The sequence below is a fragment of the Meles meles genome, chromosome 8 (genome assembly GCF_922984935.1).
Source record: "Meles meles chromosome 8, mMelMel3.1 paternal haplotype, whole genome shotgun sequence".
Classification (NCBI taxonomy): Eukaryota; Metazoa; Chordata; class Mammalia; order Carnivora; family Mustelidae; genus Meles; species Meles meles.
In genome coordinates, this window is record NC_060073.1 from 6,636,859 (window position 1) to 6,655,973 (window position 19,115).

Consider the following 19,115-nt stretch of genomic DNA (forward strand, 5'->3'; position numbering starts at 1 on the left):
CTAGAGCCCCATTTCACAGATGAGGAAACTGAGGCTTGGAGTGGTTAAGATGATTAAGACTCTATGCCTGGTCTGTTTGTGCTGTGTTCCCAGGGGAGCCACAGCCTGCTCTGGGGTCAGGGGAGAGTCAGGTTCAAATGAGTATGAGGGAAAAATGACCGTAGAACGCTCAGCCCTGCACCTGACGGGTGTAAGCACTCAGCATTGCTCCCTGTGTCAGTGTGCGACCTGCACGCCCTGGGGGAGGCCGGAGCTGCCCCTCACACCCACTTTGGGATTCCAACAGCTTGGATCCCCTGAGGATGTGGCCTCACCCCTTCCCCGCAGCCCCAGGCTGTATGAACAGGTCAGAGATCACGGAGCAATTCGGGCAGCGGCTGCACTTATGGGTCTCTCTCAGCCCCTCCAAAGCAACCCGAAAAAATCCATCCTCAAAGAAAAAACCGTGAGTTCCTTCGACAGGTGTTCCTGAAGGCCATTCCCTGAAGGCCTTCCCCTCAGTCAGACTGCCACACCTATCGCCAGGCGGGAGAGGGTTTGGTGACACTCAGACTTGGCAGTGTCCTGCTCTGGATACCGTGGTCACACCTGCCCCCTGCCCAGTTCTCTGAGTCAGACACTGAGTCCTGGGGTCTCCTGGCCAGGCCCTGCGGCTGTGGCTGGGGCCCCAGGACACTGCAGACCTCCAGGGCCTCCCTTCCAGACCAGTGGACAGGCCTGGCTCCTCTCCAGACTTACCAACCTCAAGGCCCCTCCCCAGCCCCTGCCAACCCCTGCCCTGGGGCCCTGCTGTGCCCCTCCCCAGCCCCCTGGGCCCTCAAGCAGCACCCCCCTCCTCCCGGCTGTTAGCCTGGGAAGGGGGCCAGGCCCTGAGCTCAGACCTTGGCGATTCCAGAGCGTCTGAGGCCCAGAGCCAGCCCCGCCAGCCCGGCCAGACAAGGCGAAGGGGGGTGGGGACAGGGTGGGCACCAGGAAGCCATTGTGTGTGTGTGGGGGGGGGGGTGTTGGGGGGTTGGCAGGGAAGTTGGCTGTCCAGCTTTGTTCTTTCTGCCTTCTTCTGGACCCTTCACGGAGCCCCTGGCCAAAGGGTGCCCTCTCCTGGAGCCTGTCCTCAGAGGGGAGTGGACCGGCACTAATGAGAAGTGACTCTGGGGTGGTGAGCCCCCCGCCTGCGCAAGGGAGGCCGGGAAAGGGCTGAGAGGCCAGGGTTCCAGCCCCACCTGGCCGCCCCGGGGCCCTCCCCCAGCCTCGGTTTCCCGCTCCGACGCGGCCTCGCCGCCCCGCCCGGAGGAATCCGGCCGGCCGCCCGGCGGCCCAGGTGAGGCCCCTGGAAAGCGCCCAGCGCGGCGGCGGCGGCGGGTTCCGGCGGGGCGGGCATCTGGGGCGGGGACCGCCCCCGGCCTCCGCCCGCCCGCACGCCCTCGCTCCTCCGGGCGGCCGCGGCGACGCTTGAAACAGAAAAAAAAAAACAAAAAAAAAAAAAAAAACTGTCTCCCTGGCCCGGGGCCAGCGCCCCAGCCCCCCTCGCCGCCGCCGCGCCGCAGCCAGGGAAAACAACTGCTCACTTCTCCCTGCGTCCGCCCCGCGCGCTCCCTGCTTCCCGGCGGCCGCGGGAGCCCAGCCCGGCCGGGGGAGGCGCGGAGCGGGCCGGCCGCCCGGCCTTCCTCTCCCTCGCTCCTCCTCTCCGCCTCCGCTCGCTCGGCCTCCGCGCGGCCGCCTCAGTTTGGGGCCTTCGCAGGCGTCCCCCCGCCCCCCAATCCCCGGCCCCGGCTCCGGCTCGTGGCGGGGCTCCTTCCCGGGGCTCTGGAAGTTTCTGGGCTCCCCGCAGTCCAGCCTCCATCTCTGGGCCTCGCACCGGGCCCCCCGCCCGCGCCTGCCGTCCCCTCCCTGCGCGCTTCCTCCGTTCCTCTCCCCCGCTGCCCTCTCTCCCCTCTCCCGGGGCTCCCGGCTTGCTACCCCAACTCCAACCCCTCCCCGCGCCCGGGCGCCGCGCCCATAGCCCCGGCCCGGGCGCGCCCCCCGGGTCCTGCGGCCCCGGATGCCCGGGCCCCGCGGGGCTGCTGGCGGCCTGGCCCCTGAGATGCGCGGGGCGGGGGCGGCGGGGCTGCTGGCGCTGCTGCTGCTGCTGCCGCTGGGCCCGGGCGGCGGGGCCGAGGGGGGGCCGGCGGGCGAGCGGGGCGCCGGCGGGGGCGGGGCGCTGGCCCGCGAGCGCTTCAAGGTGGTCTTTGCGCCGGTGATCTGCAAGCGGACCTGTCTCAAGGGCCAGTGTCGGGACAGTTGTCAGCAGGGCTCCAACATGACGCTCATCGGAGAGAACGGCCACAGCACCGATACGCTCACGGGCTCCGGCTTCCGCGTGGGTGAGGGCCGGGGGCACGGGCCGGGGGAGCGGGAAGGCAGGAACCCGGACAAATAGGGGAGACAGGGCGGAGTAGGGTATATGACACTGAGGGCCGGGGGGGGGGGTGGTGTGCAGAAAGCGGAGCTCTGGGGGCCTGGGGCTCCAGGGACACGAGGGGCTTGGGAGGCTGGAGTCCTGGGGCAGACAGCGGCGGCGGGGCTGCGTGGACCAGAACTTCACCGCTTTGCGTTAGGGCTGAGGCCTCAGATGGGGGGTCCTGCTGGGGTCCCGGATGACACGGGCCTCTGGGAAGTCGCTGGGCTCTGAGAGGGAGTCAGGTTCAGCACACAGGGGCTTTCGCAGGATGTCAGCTGGGGCCCGGAGGTCGCAGAGAAGGGGTAAATATTCCCCTAAGAAACAGATTTGCTGGAAGAAATGGGAAAAGTCCTTTCAAAATGTCTACGGCAGGACCCGCCAGGGGTAGACACCTGCATGCTCCGGGAGGAGCCAAGGCCAGAGCTGGGGGTGAAGAGGTTAGATATTGGCAAGTTCTTGGAGGGAAGAGGTGCTCAGGCCTAGAGAGGAGTGCAGGCCTGGAGGTGGGGGCTGGTTTGGGTCCTCAGTCCCTCTATATCCTGCTGTCCCTTCTTTGCCTTCCCCATAAGCTCTCAAGAGCTCTGCCTCAGAGTCTCCCCTCCCCAACAAGCCCTCATGACTCCCCAATTCCACTTGGAGCCTACCCCTTCCCCAGCATCTCCAAAGGGCCAGGCCCGGAGTCCAGCTCGCCTCCTGCTAGGGCCCTGTGGGCCAGGCTGGGGGAGGTGTCCCGGCAGTAATTACCCTCCCGGACAGGGTAATTAGGCTGGGCCCAGGATGGCACCAGCAAGACAGCCCCTCTTACACAATCCTACTCACACACCAACTCACAGACACGAGGAACTTCCCTGATGTGGTTCTTCGTTCTCGTGTGTGTGCGCGTGTGTGTGCACGCGCGCTGTGTACGTGCACGGGCTTCACAGTGACACTGTAATTAATTACATGTTTCTTTGTGTTGTCTTGGGTGCATGTCTCCAGTCACTATGGGAGTGTTTCTGTGAGCTTGCGTTGGTGCCAGAATGAATGTGCGTGCGTGCGTGTGTATGAGAGAGAGAAAGAAAATGACCATGCATGTGAGTGGATGTGGGCCCAGCCTCCCAGACCCCCTGCCATCCTGCCCAGGCTGCTGTCTCCATCTGCGTTGCCCACATCCCCAGGCTCGGTGCCCAGGCCACAGTGGGCGGGTGTCATTGAGAGGTCACCCTCACCGCTATGGGTGACTCACTGGGAGGCAGGAAGGAGAGGATCCTGCCTCCCCCAGCCCAGGACACACCCCTCCTGCACTGAGAGTCCTGGCAGGATGAGCTGGTCTGGGACGCTCTTACCCAGGCCCTGATGGCCATGGCTGTGGGTTGTCCCTCTGAGGCCCTGCAGGTGTCCAGAAGAGCATCATCCCCGCCTTTCCCTTCTGGGAAGTGAGGGCAGCTGGGTGGGGGGAGGGAGCAGGTAGGAGAGGGGCCGGGTCTGGTGTGTGAGCTCAGGGCCCCAAGGCTGGATGTGGGATGTGAGTGTGTGTCACAGAAAGACATAGGTCCCAGCCTCTCAGTCACTCCTTCATTTATGCCCCCCGAACCTCCTCTGGGTCCCAGAACTGAGGCAGACACAGCCCCTTCAAATCACCCTTTACAGTGTGGGAGACAGACGTAAACATAACAAGTCAAGTGTAAGGCGAGGAAAGGCTCCCTTCCTGGCGGAGAAGCTGAGGCTGGAAATATTGGAATGTGGAGAGATGGAGGGACAAGGCCCTGAAGGGGAGGGAAAGGCACGAATCAAACCAGGGAGGCAGGAGATGGGGTACAGCTGTGGGAGGAGGGAGAGGAGTGCGAGGGTGCGGTGTGCGCGTGGAAAGAGCAGAGCGGGATAGAAGATTCCTTCTGGGCCCTGGAGAGCCTTAAATGTTTGGGCAAGGAAGCAAGCAGCGGGCAGGGGTGTGACATGCCAGGGCTTTGCCGGAGGCGGGTTTCTCTGGGGGTGCTGGACTGCGGACAGGCAGGAAGCCAGCAAGGAGATGGGTGGCAAGGCTCAAGGCACGGGAGGGGCAGAGGGCATCAGGAGGAGGGGAGGTGGATTCACGAGGCTGTACAGAGGCCGGAACTGGGTAGAGTGGGACCGGGAGAGATGGGGCCTCTGAGGCTCAATAGAATGATCTAGGCAGTCAGGGATTTCCTGGTGGTAGTCCAAGGCAGGAGGAGGAGTGGGGGAAGCGCGACGCACATCTCCCCAGGGTTGAGGTGCCCAAGGGCATCACGGATAGTGCTGAGGTGTGGGCCGTGGGACGGCCGGACAAAGGGAGATTAGGGGCGGAGGGAGGGGGGTGGTCAGAGGGCTGAGGTCTGAACCGGAGAGAATTTGGAAGAGGTGAAAGTGCCAGATAGAGATCACACTCCCAGGAGAGTCTGGAGGGGAAAGCCAGGGGAGAAAACGGCTGTTCGGGCACCGTGACCACCATCATCATTCGATAGTACTTATTAGACACCCTCCGTGGGCCAGGCACTGTGCTAACTATCTGTACAGGCATTACCTCATCCAACAGACACGACAAACATCCCTACAGACGGGAACACTGAGGCACAGGGAGGGGGAGCAAAAGGTGCTCAGCCACCAGCTGCCGCATGGCCTTCTAGCGAGGATTTTAAGTCCAGGACTTCAGACTCTAGAAGCCGACATGGGTAGAAGGATGTTGGAGGACCTAGAGATCAGCTTCTGCGGGTTCCAAAACCGAGCTTCCCAAGGGGGACAGAGTCAGTGGGTGGCAAGGAAGTAAGGAGGAGGGAAAGAGACAGGATGTGTGTGGGGGACTGGGCCTGGTCCCTGATGCACGTCCCCTCCTCAGTGGTGTGCCCTCTGCCCTGCATGAACGGTGGCCAGTGCTCCTCCCGAAACCAGTGCCTGTGTCCCCCGGACTTCACCGGTCGCTTCTGCCAGGTGCCCGCTGGAGGAGCTGGCGGGGGCACCGGCGGCTCAGGCCCTGGGCTGGGCCGGGCCGGGACCCTGTCCACAGGCGCGCTGCCGCCCCTGGCTCCGGAGAGCGAGTCTGTGGCCAGCAAGCACGCCATCTATGCGGTCCAGGTGATCGCGGATCCGCCCGGGCCCGGGGAGGGGCCCCCTGCCCAGCATGCAGCCTTCCTGGTGCCCCTCGGGCCGGGACAGATCTCAGCGGAAGGTACCGGACCAAGGGGCAGACCCGGGGAGGCCGAAGTGGGCGGGCACTAGGGCGGTGGGACCTCGAGGAGCCCCGCCCACTCCCATCCCTCGCCCCAACCCCGCACGACAACCCGTGGTCGGGGGCAGCCCTGAAGCCACCCTGCCCCGCCCCCAGTGCAAGCCCCGCCCCCCGTGGTGAACGTGCGCGTCCACCATCCGCCCGAGGCCTCCGTCCAAGTGCACCGCATCGAGGGCCCCAATGCCGAGGGCCCCGCCCCCTCGCAGCACCTGCTGCCGCACCCCAAGCCCCAGCACCCCCGGCCACCCACCCAGAAGCCCCTGGGCCGCTGCTTCCAGGACACACTGCCCAAGCAGCCCGTGAGTGAATCCACAGTCCAGCTGGACCGGCCCTTGGGTCTCAGGGTTGCCCTGTCCCCATTTCAAGGGGGATTGTGCAAAACAGGGGTCCGTGGGCTGACAGGGGAGGAAAAGGGCCCTAGGAGGAAGGCCAGGTGGGGCTGGGCGCTCTGTGACCCCCTCATCCCAACTCTCCCTAGTGCGGCAGCAATCCCCTCCCGGGCCTCACCAAGCAGGAAGACTGCTGCGGGAGCATCGGCACCGCCTGGGGCCAGAGCAAGTGCCATAAGTGCCCCCAGCTGCAGTGTGAGTGCCGGGGCTCAGGGGTGCGCGCCACCGCAGGCAGGACCCATGCCCACCCCTTCCTCCCCTGCAGGGGCCGCACCGGCCAGGCCAGCGCAGCCTGAACCTCTCACTGCTCACCAGATTCCCCTCTGTGTGCTCGGTGTCCCCGCTGTGCTCCCCCGCGGTGCCCTCCTTTCCCTCTCCACGGGACCCCCCAGTGTCCTCCCCTGCCACGCTCTCCTCTCTCTGCAGACACAGGGGTGCAAAAACCAGGACCTCTGCGTGGGGAGGTAGGCGCTGACTGCCCCCAGGGCTACAAGAGACTCAACAGCACCCACTGCCAGGGTATGGCCCACCAGGAGAGTCTGAGGCCCCTTGTCACTGGGGGAGGCCCCAAGGTGGGTGGGGCAGGACCCTGAGGTTCTTGGAGCAGCTGGCTGTCACCCTGGGGCCGCACACTAGAGGGTCACACTTCCGCTTACCGCAGACATCAACGAGTGTGCGATGCCAGGCATGTGTCGCCATGGTGACTGCCTCAACAACCCAGGCTCCTATCGCTGCGTCTGCCCACCTGGCCATAGCTTGGGCCCCTCCCGAACACAGTGCATAGGTGAGAACGAGGTTGGCTTCGGTCCCTGGGAGGTCACAAGGCACGGACAGGAGAGGCAAGGCTCCAAGCAGCAAGGATCAGAGGTCAGAGTGGGGTCAAGGGTTGATTGCAGGAGGAGTAAGGCCCAGAGCTGATAGGATCAGGGATCAGTAGGGTCAGGAGTCACAGGAGATCTGGTTGGAGGTTACACGGGGTCAAGGACTATATAGAGTGAGGGTCGTATGAGATCATGGGCTTGATGGGTAGGACGGAGGAAGTCTAGAGCAGCCAAGTCAGGGGTCAGTGGGGCCAGTGGTCACAGAGATTTCAGGGGTCATGTGAGGTCAGAGAAACACGGGTTCATGGATCACATGAACTCAGGGTCGCCTGAGGTCAGAGGCCAATGAGGATCAAGGGTTGTCTGAGCCCGAGAGGCCAGGTCTGAAGCCGCTGGGAGGAGGGACATGGGCCGCGTTCAAGGGCAGATGCCCATGCCCGCCCGGGGCCTCTTGCAGCGGACAAGCCGGAGGAGAAGAGCCTGTGTTTCCGCCTGGTGAGCCCTGAGCACCAATGCCAGCACCCGCTGGCCACGCGCCTCACCCGCCAGCTCTGCTGCTGCAGCGTGGGCAAGGCCTGGGGCACAAGGTGCCAGCGCTGCCCCGCCGACGGCACCGGTGAGCTGCGGCGCATGGGTGGGAGGGGCCGTCCACGCGCCCGTCCGGGAAACACTCACTTCTCTGCCCCTTGCTCTGGCCGCAGCTGCCTTCAAGGAGATCTGTCCAGCCGGGAAGGGGTACCACATCCTCACTTCCCACCAGACCCTCACCATTCAGGGCGAAAGTGACTTTTCCCTTTTCCTGCACCCCGACGGGCCACCCAAGCCCCAGCAGCTCCCGGAGAGCCCCAGCCGGGCGCCACCACCTGAGGACGCGGAGGAAGAACGAGGTCTGGCCTGAGCCTTTCCATTCCTTGACAGATGCGGACCGCCTAGACCTAACCCCTTGACTCCTGATGCCCGGAGTCTAACCTCCCAACTCCTAATCCTTGACCTAACCACAGACTCCCAGAATTGGCCCTCTCATCCCTACCCAAGGTTGTAACCCCAGGATCTATCCCCCGATCAGCAGAATCTGACCATCGCTCTCCAGATCTGACCCCGGAACCCCTTTGATTTCCAGACCAGGGCATTGAACCAGCCCAAATGGTGTCCTTAGATCTGGCCTTCTGACTCCCGACCCAAGGACTTGGACCCTAGCTATGATCCAAGGCCCTTGACCCAACCATTGCACCTTACACCTGTTCCCCTGACCCGTGATGCACACACCCCCTGACCCCAGGATCTAACTCTTGACACTTGACCCAGAGACATGATCGTTGAACTTTCAGGGACCCTGACCACAAACACCAACTGCCCATCCCAGTCTTAACTCCTTCCCCCCCTTCCCCCAGCCCTGCACTAATGCCCCATCTTCTTCCCTTTTAGGGGTGAGCACGGACTCAGTGAGTATGAAAGCCTGGGTGGGAGGGGCAGGGAAGCGAAGGCGACAGTGGGCTCATGCTGCTGTTACTCACAGCCGCTGGTCGAGGAGCAGTCAGCAACCCAGAGCTACCCGACTGCCACCACGCCTCCCGCCAGGCCCTACCCGGGTGAGCTGCGCACTGCAGGGACCAGTCCTCAAGGGCTGTCCCCAGGGGTGGTGGACAGCCTGGCCATCAGGGGATCGTGAAGTTTGGTGTGCCCAGAGAGGGGTGTCTTTCCCATCCCCCACACCCCCCCTGATGGGTGTACGCTGTTGCCTGCAGAGTTGATCTCCCGGCCCTCGCCACCCACTGTGCGCTGGTTCCTGCCAGACCTGCCGCCATCCCGCAGTGCGGTGGAGATCGCTCCTACTCAGGTCACAGGTAAGACCTGCCCGCTGAGGCTACAACCGAGAGAAGCCACTGCCTGGCTTCATTTTACTCCTCCCTTACCCAGCCCCACCAGTCATTCCTGAGCACTAACACTTATCCCGGGCTTACTGGGTGCCAGGCCCTGGGCTGGGCCCTGGGGAAGCCATCGTGTGCAGCAGAGACCCCATTCTGGGTATCATGGAGCCCCGTCCAGTCTGAAGACACTTTATTCATTCGTTCATTAATTCAACAAATATTTATTGAGCACCTACTATGTGCCAGGCACAGTTTAGGTGCTGAGGATACAGTAGCAAACTAAAGCCAGAAATTCTCCATTCTTGCAGAGTAAACAGGCAACAGATTAGTGACTAAAAATCGAGTATGTCTCGTAAATGCCACACAGAAATTAATCAGAGAAGGAAAGAAGTCTGGGGGTTGTGATAATATGGAGCCTGGCAACGAAAGGTGGCTTCCTGGGCCGGGCTTTAGAGAGTGTTAGAAATGAACAAGAAGTGGGGAAGGAAGGGGTGTGCAGGCTGGGAAAAGACATTCCGAGTGAAGCCCAGGCAAAGGCACGAAACACCGGTGGAGGAGGGAAAAGAGGGAAAAACCACACACGGACCAAGTGTTGTTGAACCCAGGCAGGGCCAATGCACAGAGCCTTGTTAAGAGGCTTGGGTTTGATCCCAAAGGCTGTGGGAAGTGTCTGTGGGGTTTGGGGCATCATGATAATTGCTAGCTATGGCCGAGCAGTTGCCTTGTGCCAGGCACTGACTGGAGGGTTTTACATACTAAGTATCATTTCACCTTTTCATACCGTGAAAGTGTGTGCGCTTTGCTTCATGGTTCAGCAGCTGCCCCCCCCTTCCCCTGTCACACCCTGGAGCCAGGTCCTTGTCCCAGTCTGTGTGGACTCCCTAAGCTGCAAGGGAGCCACCAGCCTGATTGAAATCTAGGAGGCTAGATGTGCTCTGGGGTTGAGGACCCAGGGGGAAGGTGGCCGCCTGGAGGCCTGTCCAGGCTGGGACAATGTGATGCCCTCCCTGGGAGCTGTGGGAAGGTGGGGGAAGAGGCACCTGGGGAGACTTCCGGGAGGAGGGGGTGTGTTGAGTTCCAGAGAGAGAGACTCTAGGAGAAAAGAACAGCCTGCCCGACTGTTTAGGGTGGGACGGAGCTCCAGATCAAGTCCAGGGCTGCTCCTGGGGTGTGGGTGTGGGTGTTGGGGACCTAAAGGAGGGAGTGGTGGGAGGCAGGGAGTTCTAGACTGGTGACAAAGACAGTGGTGAAGGGGGTTCTTGATCTGACCGCTTAGGCACAACCAGGGGGCAAGCGGATTCCCAGGAAATGAGTCCCTGCCTGCCTTGGGAGGAAATCAACCATTGTGGAATGGGGGGCTCAGGTCCCTGAGGCAAGGGTGCTGGGGTCACTGGGCTAGAGGATAAGGGAGTGACTACCGCTTCAGGGTTTTAAATATTGAGGTGGCTGGAGGGCGGTGTCTCAGAGCCCACTGGGTAGGGGTATTGGGATCATGGAGGGGCGGGAGGGAACGTGGCAGAAAGTGTTTCCTACTAAGCCCCCTCCTCGACCATCCCCCCCCCCCCCGCCCCCAGAGACAGACGAGTGTCGCCTGAACCAGAACATCTGTGGCCACGGGGAGTGCGTCCCGGGCCCCTCAGACTACTCCTGCCATTGCAACCCGGGCTATCGGTCGCACCCGCAGCACCGCTACTGCGTGGGTGAGCGCGGGCAGGTGGGTGGCCCGGGGGCGGCCGTGGGTCCCAACGCCCCAGTGACGTCCCCCCGCCCGCGCGCCCTTCTCAGACGTGAACGAGTGCGAGGCGGAGCCGTGCGGCGCGGGGAGGGGCGTCTGCATGAACACCGGCGGCTCGTACAACTGCCACTGCAACCGCGGCTACCGCCTGCACGTCGGCGCCGGGGGGCGCTCGTGCGTGGGTGAGCGCGGCGCGGGCGGCGCGGGAAGGGGGGGAAGGGGGGATGGGGGGACGGGGGGGGGAATGGGGGGATGGGGTGGGGGATGGGGGTCTCCCCTCCGGCGCGCAGACTAACCGCCTCCGCCGCCCCCCGCGCGGCCCTCGCGCTCCCTGCCTCCCGCTCAGACCTGAACGAGTGCGCCAAGCCCCACCTGTGCGGCGACGGCGGCTTCTGCCTCAACTTCCCCGGCCACTACAAGTGCAACTGCTACCCCGGCTACCGGCTCAAGGCCTCACGACCTCCCGTGTGCGAAGGTGGGGGAGGCCCCCCCATCCAGGCCCACAGGGGGTCCTCAGCTGTTCTCGACCTGGGCTGGGGGCAGGGGCCCCGGACCCTGGGCCTCCCCGAGGTTGGGCTGCGGGAGCCCCGAGGGCCGGGTTCGCCTTGTTGATCTGTAAGGGAAGGAGGCCCTGCTGAGGACACTGAACGCCTGGCCCGCCACGTCGTCCTCGAACGGACCTCCCTCCTTCTCCGCCCCCACCCCCCACCCCACGCAGACATCGACGAGTGCCGAGACCCTAGCTCCTGCCCGGACAGCAAATGCGAGAACAAACCCGGGAGCTTCAAGTGCATTGCCTGTCAGCCCGGCTACCGCAGCCAGGGGGGCGGGGCCTGCCGCGGTGAGAGCGGGGGTGGGGGGGCGGCGGCGGAGTCCCGGATGCGGGGCGGGAAGGGAAGGTTGGACCGCAAATGGGCGGGGGCCCCTGCGGGAGCTGTCCCGCGACGCGGCAGTTTCGGGATCCGGTGAGGGCAGGGGCGGGGTTGATGGCGGTGAGAGGCGCCTGGCCAGTGGGGCCTCCCCCGTCCTGGGCCGAGGAGACCCCCACCCCGGTACCGCGCCGGGTGCAGTGGGGCGGCTACCGAGGCGAGCCTTCGCCGCCGCAGACGTGAACGAGTGTGCCGAGGGCAGCCCCTGCTCGCCTGGATGGTGCGAGAACCTCCCAGGCTCCTTCCGCTGCACGTGCGCCCAGGGCTACGCGCCTGCGCCCGATGGCCGCAGCTGCCAGGGTGAGCCCCAGCCCTCTCCCCTCCAACGCCCCGCACCCACGCACGCGTGGAAGTTGGGGACCGGGCCACCCCGTCCGTCCTACGGGGGGCAGGAGGTAGCTGATCCACCCCCCAGGTCACGGACCCATTCACTCGTTTCTCAGCGAACCTGGCCAGTGAAAAGGCCACCAGAATTTATACGTAGGAAGGGTCTTTGGGACCCCAGGCTTCTGGCTTCTTTGCTTCTGCAAAGCACGTTACTTAAATTTAAAGGGGGGGGGGCATAAAAGAAGGGGGAGGGGCGCTAGTAATCCCGCTGCTCTGTTTCTTATGCACCAAGAGGCGGCCTGGGGTTCAGAGAAATTTAGGAAGTTACACACAGACTGGAGAGCGCAGGGCTGTGGGCCTGGCTGGAGGGTGGGTGCCAGGTCTGACTCTCTTAAAGGACCGGTAGGAGTTAGCCAAGCAAAGAAAGGCAGCATCAGCAGACTCAGAAGTGCAAACCAGCTCGGAATGTACTGCAAACTGTAAGGTGTAAGGGCCCCACTCACCCACCCACCCACGCCCTGCCCAGGAGGTCTGGCTTCATCTTAGGGTCCTATGAGGCCCCTGAAGCATTTTAAGGGGAAGGGTGACAAGAGTCGCCATTTGCTTTGGAAAGTTTCCTGCTGCTCAGTGTGGCGAGTAGCCGGAGGTCCCCTGCAGACCCAGGGCACATATGGTTGTGGCAGTGATGGGAGCAGCGGCCCCAGGATGGTCTGGGGATGGTGTGGTATTAGGGAAATGTTAAAGCGCCTTCCCTGAGCTTATTAACTGGATGTCCAGGTGAGAGCGGTGTGGGGGTGGGGAGCGAGGGACCCTCCAGGTTTCTGGCCTGGGTAACTGTGGTTGTGCTGTTCACTGGGACAGGGTCTCCGGGGTGGTGCAGATTGGAGAAGGAAGACACCAAGTTTCATGCTGGACCAGTTGGGTGGGTGTCCCTGTGGGCCTCTAGGCTGGAGATGCTGGCAGAGGGTGGGCCGTACAGATTGAAAGCTTTGGGCCAGACACACACACACACACACACACACACACACACACACACGGGAACTGTGGACTGCCGGGGGCCATGGAAACTTGGGGTGTGCCTGCCCAGCCAAGGAGGGTGGGTCCAGTGAGGGGAGCCTTAGCAGAGCCTTGTGGGCAAACCCACATCAGTGGAAGGTAGGGGAACAGGAGTGGGAGATGAGGGAGGAGGGAAGGAAGGAGGCTCAGGGAGTCCCAGCTGAGAAACCGGGGAGAGGCTTCCAGGGCAGAAGACGATGAGCCAAATGTAACTGAGAGGTTCTTGTAAAGTAAGAACTGAGTGGTGAGATAAGAAGGTCCCCGGGGACCTCGGTAGGGTGCCTTCTGTGGTGTGAAGGGGCCAGGAGAGGCAGGCAGTGAGTGGGGAACAGTGAGACCTGGGGCTCTGCCAGATGGGGTTTGGGGGTGTAGGCTGAGGAGATGCCAGGAAAGGGGGCTGGGGGATGACAAGGGCAGCCGGGGGAGGAGCCACAGACAGAAGCGACATCTCTTGCCCTAACGGATGTAATGATTTTGGGGAGGGTAAAGATTACCCTTAATTTTCTCAGTGAGCAGTAAAGGGCCTGAGTCCAGTGGGGGACTTGTAATGACCGGTAGAGGGTTGGGACTGCCCAAGGGTGTGGGAGCTGCCTAGGGACTTTCCAGAAGTCCAGCCTGAGGAGGAGGGAGAGGGTGGCTCCAGCTGAGGATCAGGCAGGGCCCGAGGCCAGAGGGAGTGGCTGTGACCCGGGGTGCTCAGCCTAGTGGGTGCCAGCACCCAGGATCTGGAGGCCCAGGGGCAGGCATGGCCTCCCAGACTGGCGCGGAGGAAGGAGAAGGGGGCATGGGCCCCCCGGGAGAGAGAGTGGGCTGGGGCCGTGAGAGCAGCAAAGGCAGTGGGAAGGAAGCAGCATCTGAGACGCCCACGCTGGGGCAGCGCCCCGGCCGTCGTCCTGACGGTGAGTGGCTGCCGTCAAAGTGAAGGTCACAGAAGCTGATCCAGGCTCTAAGATCAGAGGCTGGGCCTGGCTGACCATTCGGATGTTGAAAAGTCCTAGGCTGGGGAGCAAGATAGAGGAGGGGAGACTAGGGAGGTGAGTGCGGACAGCAGGAGAGAAGGGGGAGGCTGGCAGGGGGGCCCGGTGCACCTCCGAGGCAGAGTGGCTTGCAAGGGTTCTGACCTGTGGCCAAGAACCAGCTTCTGCCAGAAAGGACTGCAGAGAAGCATGCTCTCAGGGGAAGGCCAAGTTCAAGTTCCTTTACTGCGCAAGCAGAAGACATTATTCTGCCAGAAGGACAAAGACAGGAGCTTATTTACGTGGGCAGAAAGGGAGCCAGGGTAGGTGGGGGAAGGCGAGAGCAGCAGGGGCGGAGGGAGATCAGGGCAGTATGGGAAGAGGGGATGGGGCGGGTGCCCTTGTGTGGTGAGGGCAATGAAGGTTGACGCTTGAGCTCTTTGGAATCAGCGGTGGCCCAGGCTCCCGGGCACCTGGCCTGCTCCCCAGGGCGTGGTGTGCGGCACCAAGCGGGTGACAGGCCTCTGCTTCCCTGAAGCGATATTGGCCTCAACTCCATGTCTTAGGCGCGAGTGGGAAAAGGGTAGCAGAGGCCTGAGACCATCCCACGCGGGCCACCTGACGCCCTTGTGCCCCGCAGATGTGGACGAGTGTGAGGCGGGCGGTGTGTGTGACAACGGGGTCTGCACCAACGCGCCAGGCTCCTTCCAATGTCAGTGCGGCTCCGGCTACCATCTGTCCAGAGACCGGAGCCGCTGCGAGGGTAAGCGGGGCAGAGGGCTGGGAGATAGCCTGTTCCTCCCTACCCCAGGGCTGCCCCGGGCTGGGCTCCAAGCCAGGCACTCCCCTGTCCGGGCCCCCCGGCCTCCAGATCCAACATCGGGCCTGGGGTGTGGGCCCGACCCCAGGGCCCTGGGGGAAGCCTTGGTAGCCTCGGGCTGGGCTGTCTGAGCTGGGTGAGCCCCTGAGGTTCCCCACCTCTCTGATCCTCCGCAGACATTGATGAGTGTGACTTCCCCGCAGCCTGCATTGGGGGTGACTGCATCAACACCAATGGCTCCTACCGATGTCTCTGTCCCCAGGGGCATCGGCTGGTAGGCGGCAGGAAGTGCCAAGGTATGGCGGGGGGGGGGGGGATTGGCTGAGAGTCACCCAGGAGGGCTGGCAGGGAATGGCAGGAATCTAGACTCCCTGTCGATCTGTCTTTCCATCCATCCGTCCATCCACACATTCACTCCCCCTTCAACTCCTTCACCTACAGTAGCAACAGTAATGAAAGTAATTACGGGGTGCTTACTGGGTGCCCGCTCGCCGTGTGTGCGCTAGCCGGTAGTTGACTGAGAACCGGCTATCTGCCAGCTTCTGCAGTATGGGCCAGGTATGGACTGACGACCCAGGGCCCCCACTAGGGGAGGCTGCGGTTCAGGGTGCCAGAAGAAGTCTGCATAAGTGATTAACTGGCAACAGAGAGGGGACAACGGAACTGGAACTTGGAGCATAAAGATGGTTTCCTTTTTTTTTTTTTAAGATTTTATTTATTTATTTGACAGGCAGAGATCACAAGTAGGCAGAGAGGCAGGCAGAGAGAGAGGGGGGGAAGCAGGCTCCCCGCTGAGTAGAGAGCCTGATGCGGGGCTCGATCCCAGGACCCTGAGATCATGACCTGAGTCGAAGGCAGAGGCTTAACCCACTGAGCCACCCAGGCGCTCCTCCTTTTTTTTTTTTTTCCCTTTTTTTTTTAATTACCTTGGAAATGTGAGAAAACATTGCATTTCTTTGTTTTTTTTTAAGATTTTATTTATTATTTGACAGAGACACAGCGAGAGAGGGAACACAAGCAGAGGGAGTAGGAGAGGGAGAAGCAGGGCTCGATCCCAGGACCCTGGGATCATGACTGGAGCTGAAGGCAGACGCTTAATGGCTGAACCACCCAGGCGCCCCTAAAGATGGTCTCCTAAGGCATAAATCAGGTCCCCGTGCAGAGAGAAGCAGGCATGGTATTCCAGGCCCGAAGAACAGGGTGTGCAAAGCACAGAGATCTGGGAGGAGTCAGTTGTGTTTTTAGGGGTGAGCGCCCCGAACATAGAGTTGGGGGTGCCAGTATTTAGAATAAAGGATGAAACTGAAATGTATCAGGAGGCCAAACCGCAAGTCCCCAGATGCAGGGCTGAGAGGACTCCATTTGTTGCCGGTGACCGCTGTGGCAGGTTTCAGGGAGAAGACAGTGAACGTGCTCACCTCTAGTCACGCACACAGACAGACCCGAGTGGACGTCATGTGTGCACTTTCAGATCAAAGTGGAAGTTTGGGTTCTGAGCTTGTGTGAATCCCTGGAGGCACACCCTGCAGGGAAGGAGGGGCTGGTTTCCTCCGAGCAACTCTTCTTGCTTGCCTTGCTGGCCACAGACATAGATGAATGCAGCCAGGACCCTGGCCTGTGCCTTCCCCACGGGGCCTGTGAGAACCTGCAGGGCTCCTACGCTTGCATCTGTGATGAGGGCTTCACGCCCACCCAGGACCACCATGGCTGTGAGGGTGAGTGGCCTGGGGTTCAGGGAGGGACGCTGTTCCCAGCCTCGGGAATCAGGGGAACAAGGAGAAATACCTTTTGCCTGAGAGTCTGGGTGGGGGGCGGCATGAGGGGGATGGACCTTGCAGGAGGGCCCTGAATACCACATTGAGGATGGAACTTGGCTCTGACAGGGCGGCCGAGGGGAGCCAGGGAAGGTGAGGGAGCAGAGGAATGAGATTGGTAGGGAGCATGGGTTGGCAGGGTTGTTTGCAGGACCCTGAGCTTCCCTCCGCTCCTCTCAGAGGTGGAGCCGCCCCACCACAAGAAGGAGTGCTACCTTAACTTCGATGACACGGTGTTCTGCGACAGTGTACTGGCCACCAATGTCACCCAGCAGGAATGCTGCTGCTCGCTGGGAGCTGGCTGGGGAGACCACTGCGAGATCTATCCCTGCCCAGTCTACAGCTCAGGTCAGGAGTCTCAGTTTCTTCAGTTTTGGAAACGTGCTGGGGGAGACGGCCCCTTCCTGGGTTCGTGGGAAACGGGGCGGAGAGCTCCGACCCGAGCCCAGCGGCTAGTGTGCGCGCGCTCAGTCGTGCCTCCTTTCTTCCTCGCGGCCGCTCTCTCCCCGCAGCTGAGTTCCACAGTCTCTGCCCAGACGGGAAGGGCTACACCCAAGACAACAACATTGTCAACTATGGCATCCCAGCCCATCGTGGTAAGCCCCGACACGGCTCCGCCCACCGGGCACGCCCCGCCCCGCCTACCGAAGTTTGGACTGCCCCGATCCCGCCAGTGCCCGCTAGGTCGGTAGCGGGCCCTGGGGTAAGCCCCGCCCACACCTTCAGCGTCTGCCCCGCCCCTAGCACGCACACGTCGCCGTCCGGAAAAGCCTCTCCCGCTGAGTTTGCTCCGCTCCCGCGGTTAGCCCCGCCCCACTTCCCTGGCTGCGGGCCGCCCCGCCCCGCAGGTAAAGGCCATGGGACGCCCACGGCTTGTCCCTCCGCAGACATCGACGAGTGCATATTGTTTGGGGCGGAGATCTGCAAGGAGGGCAAGTGCGTGAATACGCAGCCGGGCTACGAGTGCTATTGCAAGCAAGGCTTCTACTACGACGGGAACCTACTGGAGTGCGTCGGTGAGTGCAGGCGGCTGGAGACACGCACAACCACCCTACTTCGGGCCGGTTCCCTCCACCGGCGCTTTTCCTCCCCGCAGACGTGGACGAGTGCCTGGACGAGTCCAACTGCCGGAACGGAGTGTGTGAGAACACGCGCGGCGGCTACCGCTGTGCCTGCACGCCCCCGGCCGAGTACAGCCCAGCGCAGCGCCAGTGTCTGAGCCCCGAGGAGATGGGTGAGGCCCGGGCCTGCTGGCTGGGGAAACAGGAGGGGAGCGGGGACCGGGCCGAGCCGTGACCACCACCCCCGCACATGCCCTCGCTACCCGTAGACGTAGACGAGTGCCAGGACCCGGCAGCCTGCCGCCCTGGTCGCTGCGTCAACCTGCCGGGCTCCTACCGCTGCGAGTGCCGCCCGCCCTGGGTACCCGGGCCCTCCGGCCGCGATTGCCAGCTCCCGGAGAGCCCAGCCGGTGAGGGCGAGAGTTGTCCTGGGCCAATCCGAGGGCCCGGTCCGCTGTGTGGAGCCCCGGGTCGCGGCCCCCGCGAGGGTGGGTGGGAAAGTGGGGGCCGATTGCCCCCCACCCCCGCCGTCGGGCCCCTAGCTGATGCCGGGTCTCCCTCCGCAGAGCGTGCCCCAGAGCGGCGGGATGTGTGCTGGGCGCAGCGTGGAGAAGACGGCATGTGCGCGGGGCCCCTAGCCGGGCCAACCCTCACCTTCGACGACTGCTGCTGTCGCCAGGGCCGCGGCTGGGGAGCCCAGTGCCGCCCCTGCCCGCTGCGCAGCTCCGGTGAGCCAAACCGCCGGGCGCCCCCCGGAGCGGTTGGGGCGGGAGCTGGGTGCATCCGTGTCGCTGACCGCGCCTGTCCCTCCCAGGGTCCCAGTGCCCGACGTCGCAGAGTGAGAGCAATTCCTTCTGGGACGCGAGTCCCCTGCTGCTGGGGAAGCCCCCTCGAGGTGAGTGTAGCAGGAGGGCACGGCGTGGTGGTAGTCGGCGGGGGCGGGGGGGCGGGGTTCAAGTCCGGCTGCAGGTGGTGGAGGCGGAGGTTAATGTCGACATTCTCCCGGCCTGCGCAGAAGAGGACAGCTCAGAGGAGGATTCGGACGAGTGCCGCTGCGTGAGTGGCCGCTGCGTGCCCCGGCCCGGTGGCGCCGTGTGCGAGTGTCCTGGAGGCTTCCAGCTCGACGCCTCTCGCGCGCGCTGTGTGGGTGAGCCGGGGGCGGGGTGGGGGCACGGCCAGGGGGAGGTGTACAAGCTAAGGCGGCTGCGTGCTGTGGCGCCCCGGTGAAGCCCGCACCTGTCGCCCCCACCCCCAGACATCGACGAGTGCCGGGAGCTGAACCAGCGCGGGCTGCTGTGCAAGAGCGAGCGCTGCGTGAACACGAGCGGTTCCTTCCGCTGCGTCTGCAAAGCTGGCTTCGCGCGCAGCCGCCCCCACGGGGCCTGCGTGCCCCAGCGCCGCCGCTGACGCTGGGCCCGGACTTCGGCAGTTTCCGCCTGAGCCTCTGGGCGAGCTCAGCCTCTGTTGCTTGCCCCAACTCGGGCTTGGACCCAGGGACTCTCCAGGGCCCTCAGACCCCTCCCTGCGCCCAGCAGCGCCGCCCAGTTCACAGGAAGAGACTGGGTCTGCGGCACTGGCGGCCTTCCTCCCAGAGGGCATTTCCTGGAAACCGATAAATGAGATCTTGCCTCTTTACTCCTGGTTTTCCAAGCAAATCGATGTTCATGTCTGTGGTGGCC

At 63.2% G+C, this 19,115-nt stretch overlaps 1 protein-coding gene across 4 annotated transcripts; it reads left to right on the top strand.

Annotated features, from left to right (window-relative positions):
* Positions 1–1,489: 1,489 nt before the first annotated feature.
* Positions 1,490–19,071, top strand: LTBP3 (latent transforming growth factor beta binding protein 3). 4 transcript variants are annotated; one of them, XM_046014792.1, is made up of 28 exons: positions 1,491–2,360; positions 5,271–5,600; positions 5,757–5,959; positions 6,139–6,244; positions 6,476–6,568; positions 6,711–6,833; positions 7,328–7,486; positions 7,572–7,757; positions 8,296–8,312; positions 8,387–8,459; positions 8,616–8,714; positions 10,313–10,438; positions 10,524–10,655; positions 10,820–10,948; positions 11,192–11,314; positions 11,580–11,702; positions 14,382–14,504; positions 14,738–14,857; positions 16,148–16,276; positions 16,556–16,723; positions 16,888–16,971; positions 17,263–17,391; positions 17,472–17,609; positions 17,706–17,846; positions 18,003–18,164; positions 18,251–18,331; positions 18,452–18,583; positions 18,692–19,071. In XM_046014792.1, exons 1-28 carry the CDS (start codon positions 2,039–2,041, stop codon positions 18,841–18,843), a joined length of 3,903 nt encoding a protein of 1,300 aa, XP_045870748.1. In that variant the 5' UTR covers positions 1,491–2,038; the 3' UTR covers positions 18,844–19,071. The 4 variants fall into 4 exon arrangements, with proteins under 4 accessions (XP_045870749.1, XP_045870748.1, XP_045870752.1 ...); XM_046014793.1 differs by lacking the exon at positions 8,296–8,312 and having other exon boundaries at positions 1,490–2,360; positions 7,572–7,758; positions 8,386–8,459; XM_046014796.1 differs by lacking the exon at positions 17,706–17,846.
* The last annotated feature ends 44 nt before the right edge of the window (positions 19,072–19,115 follow it).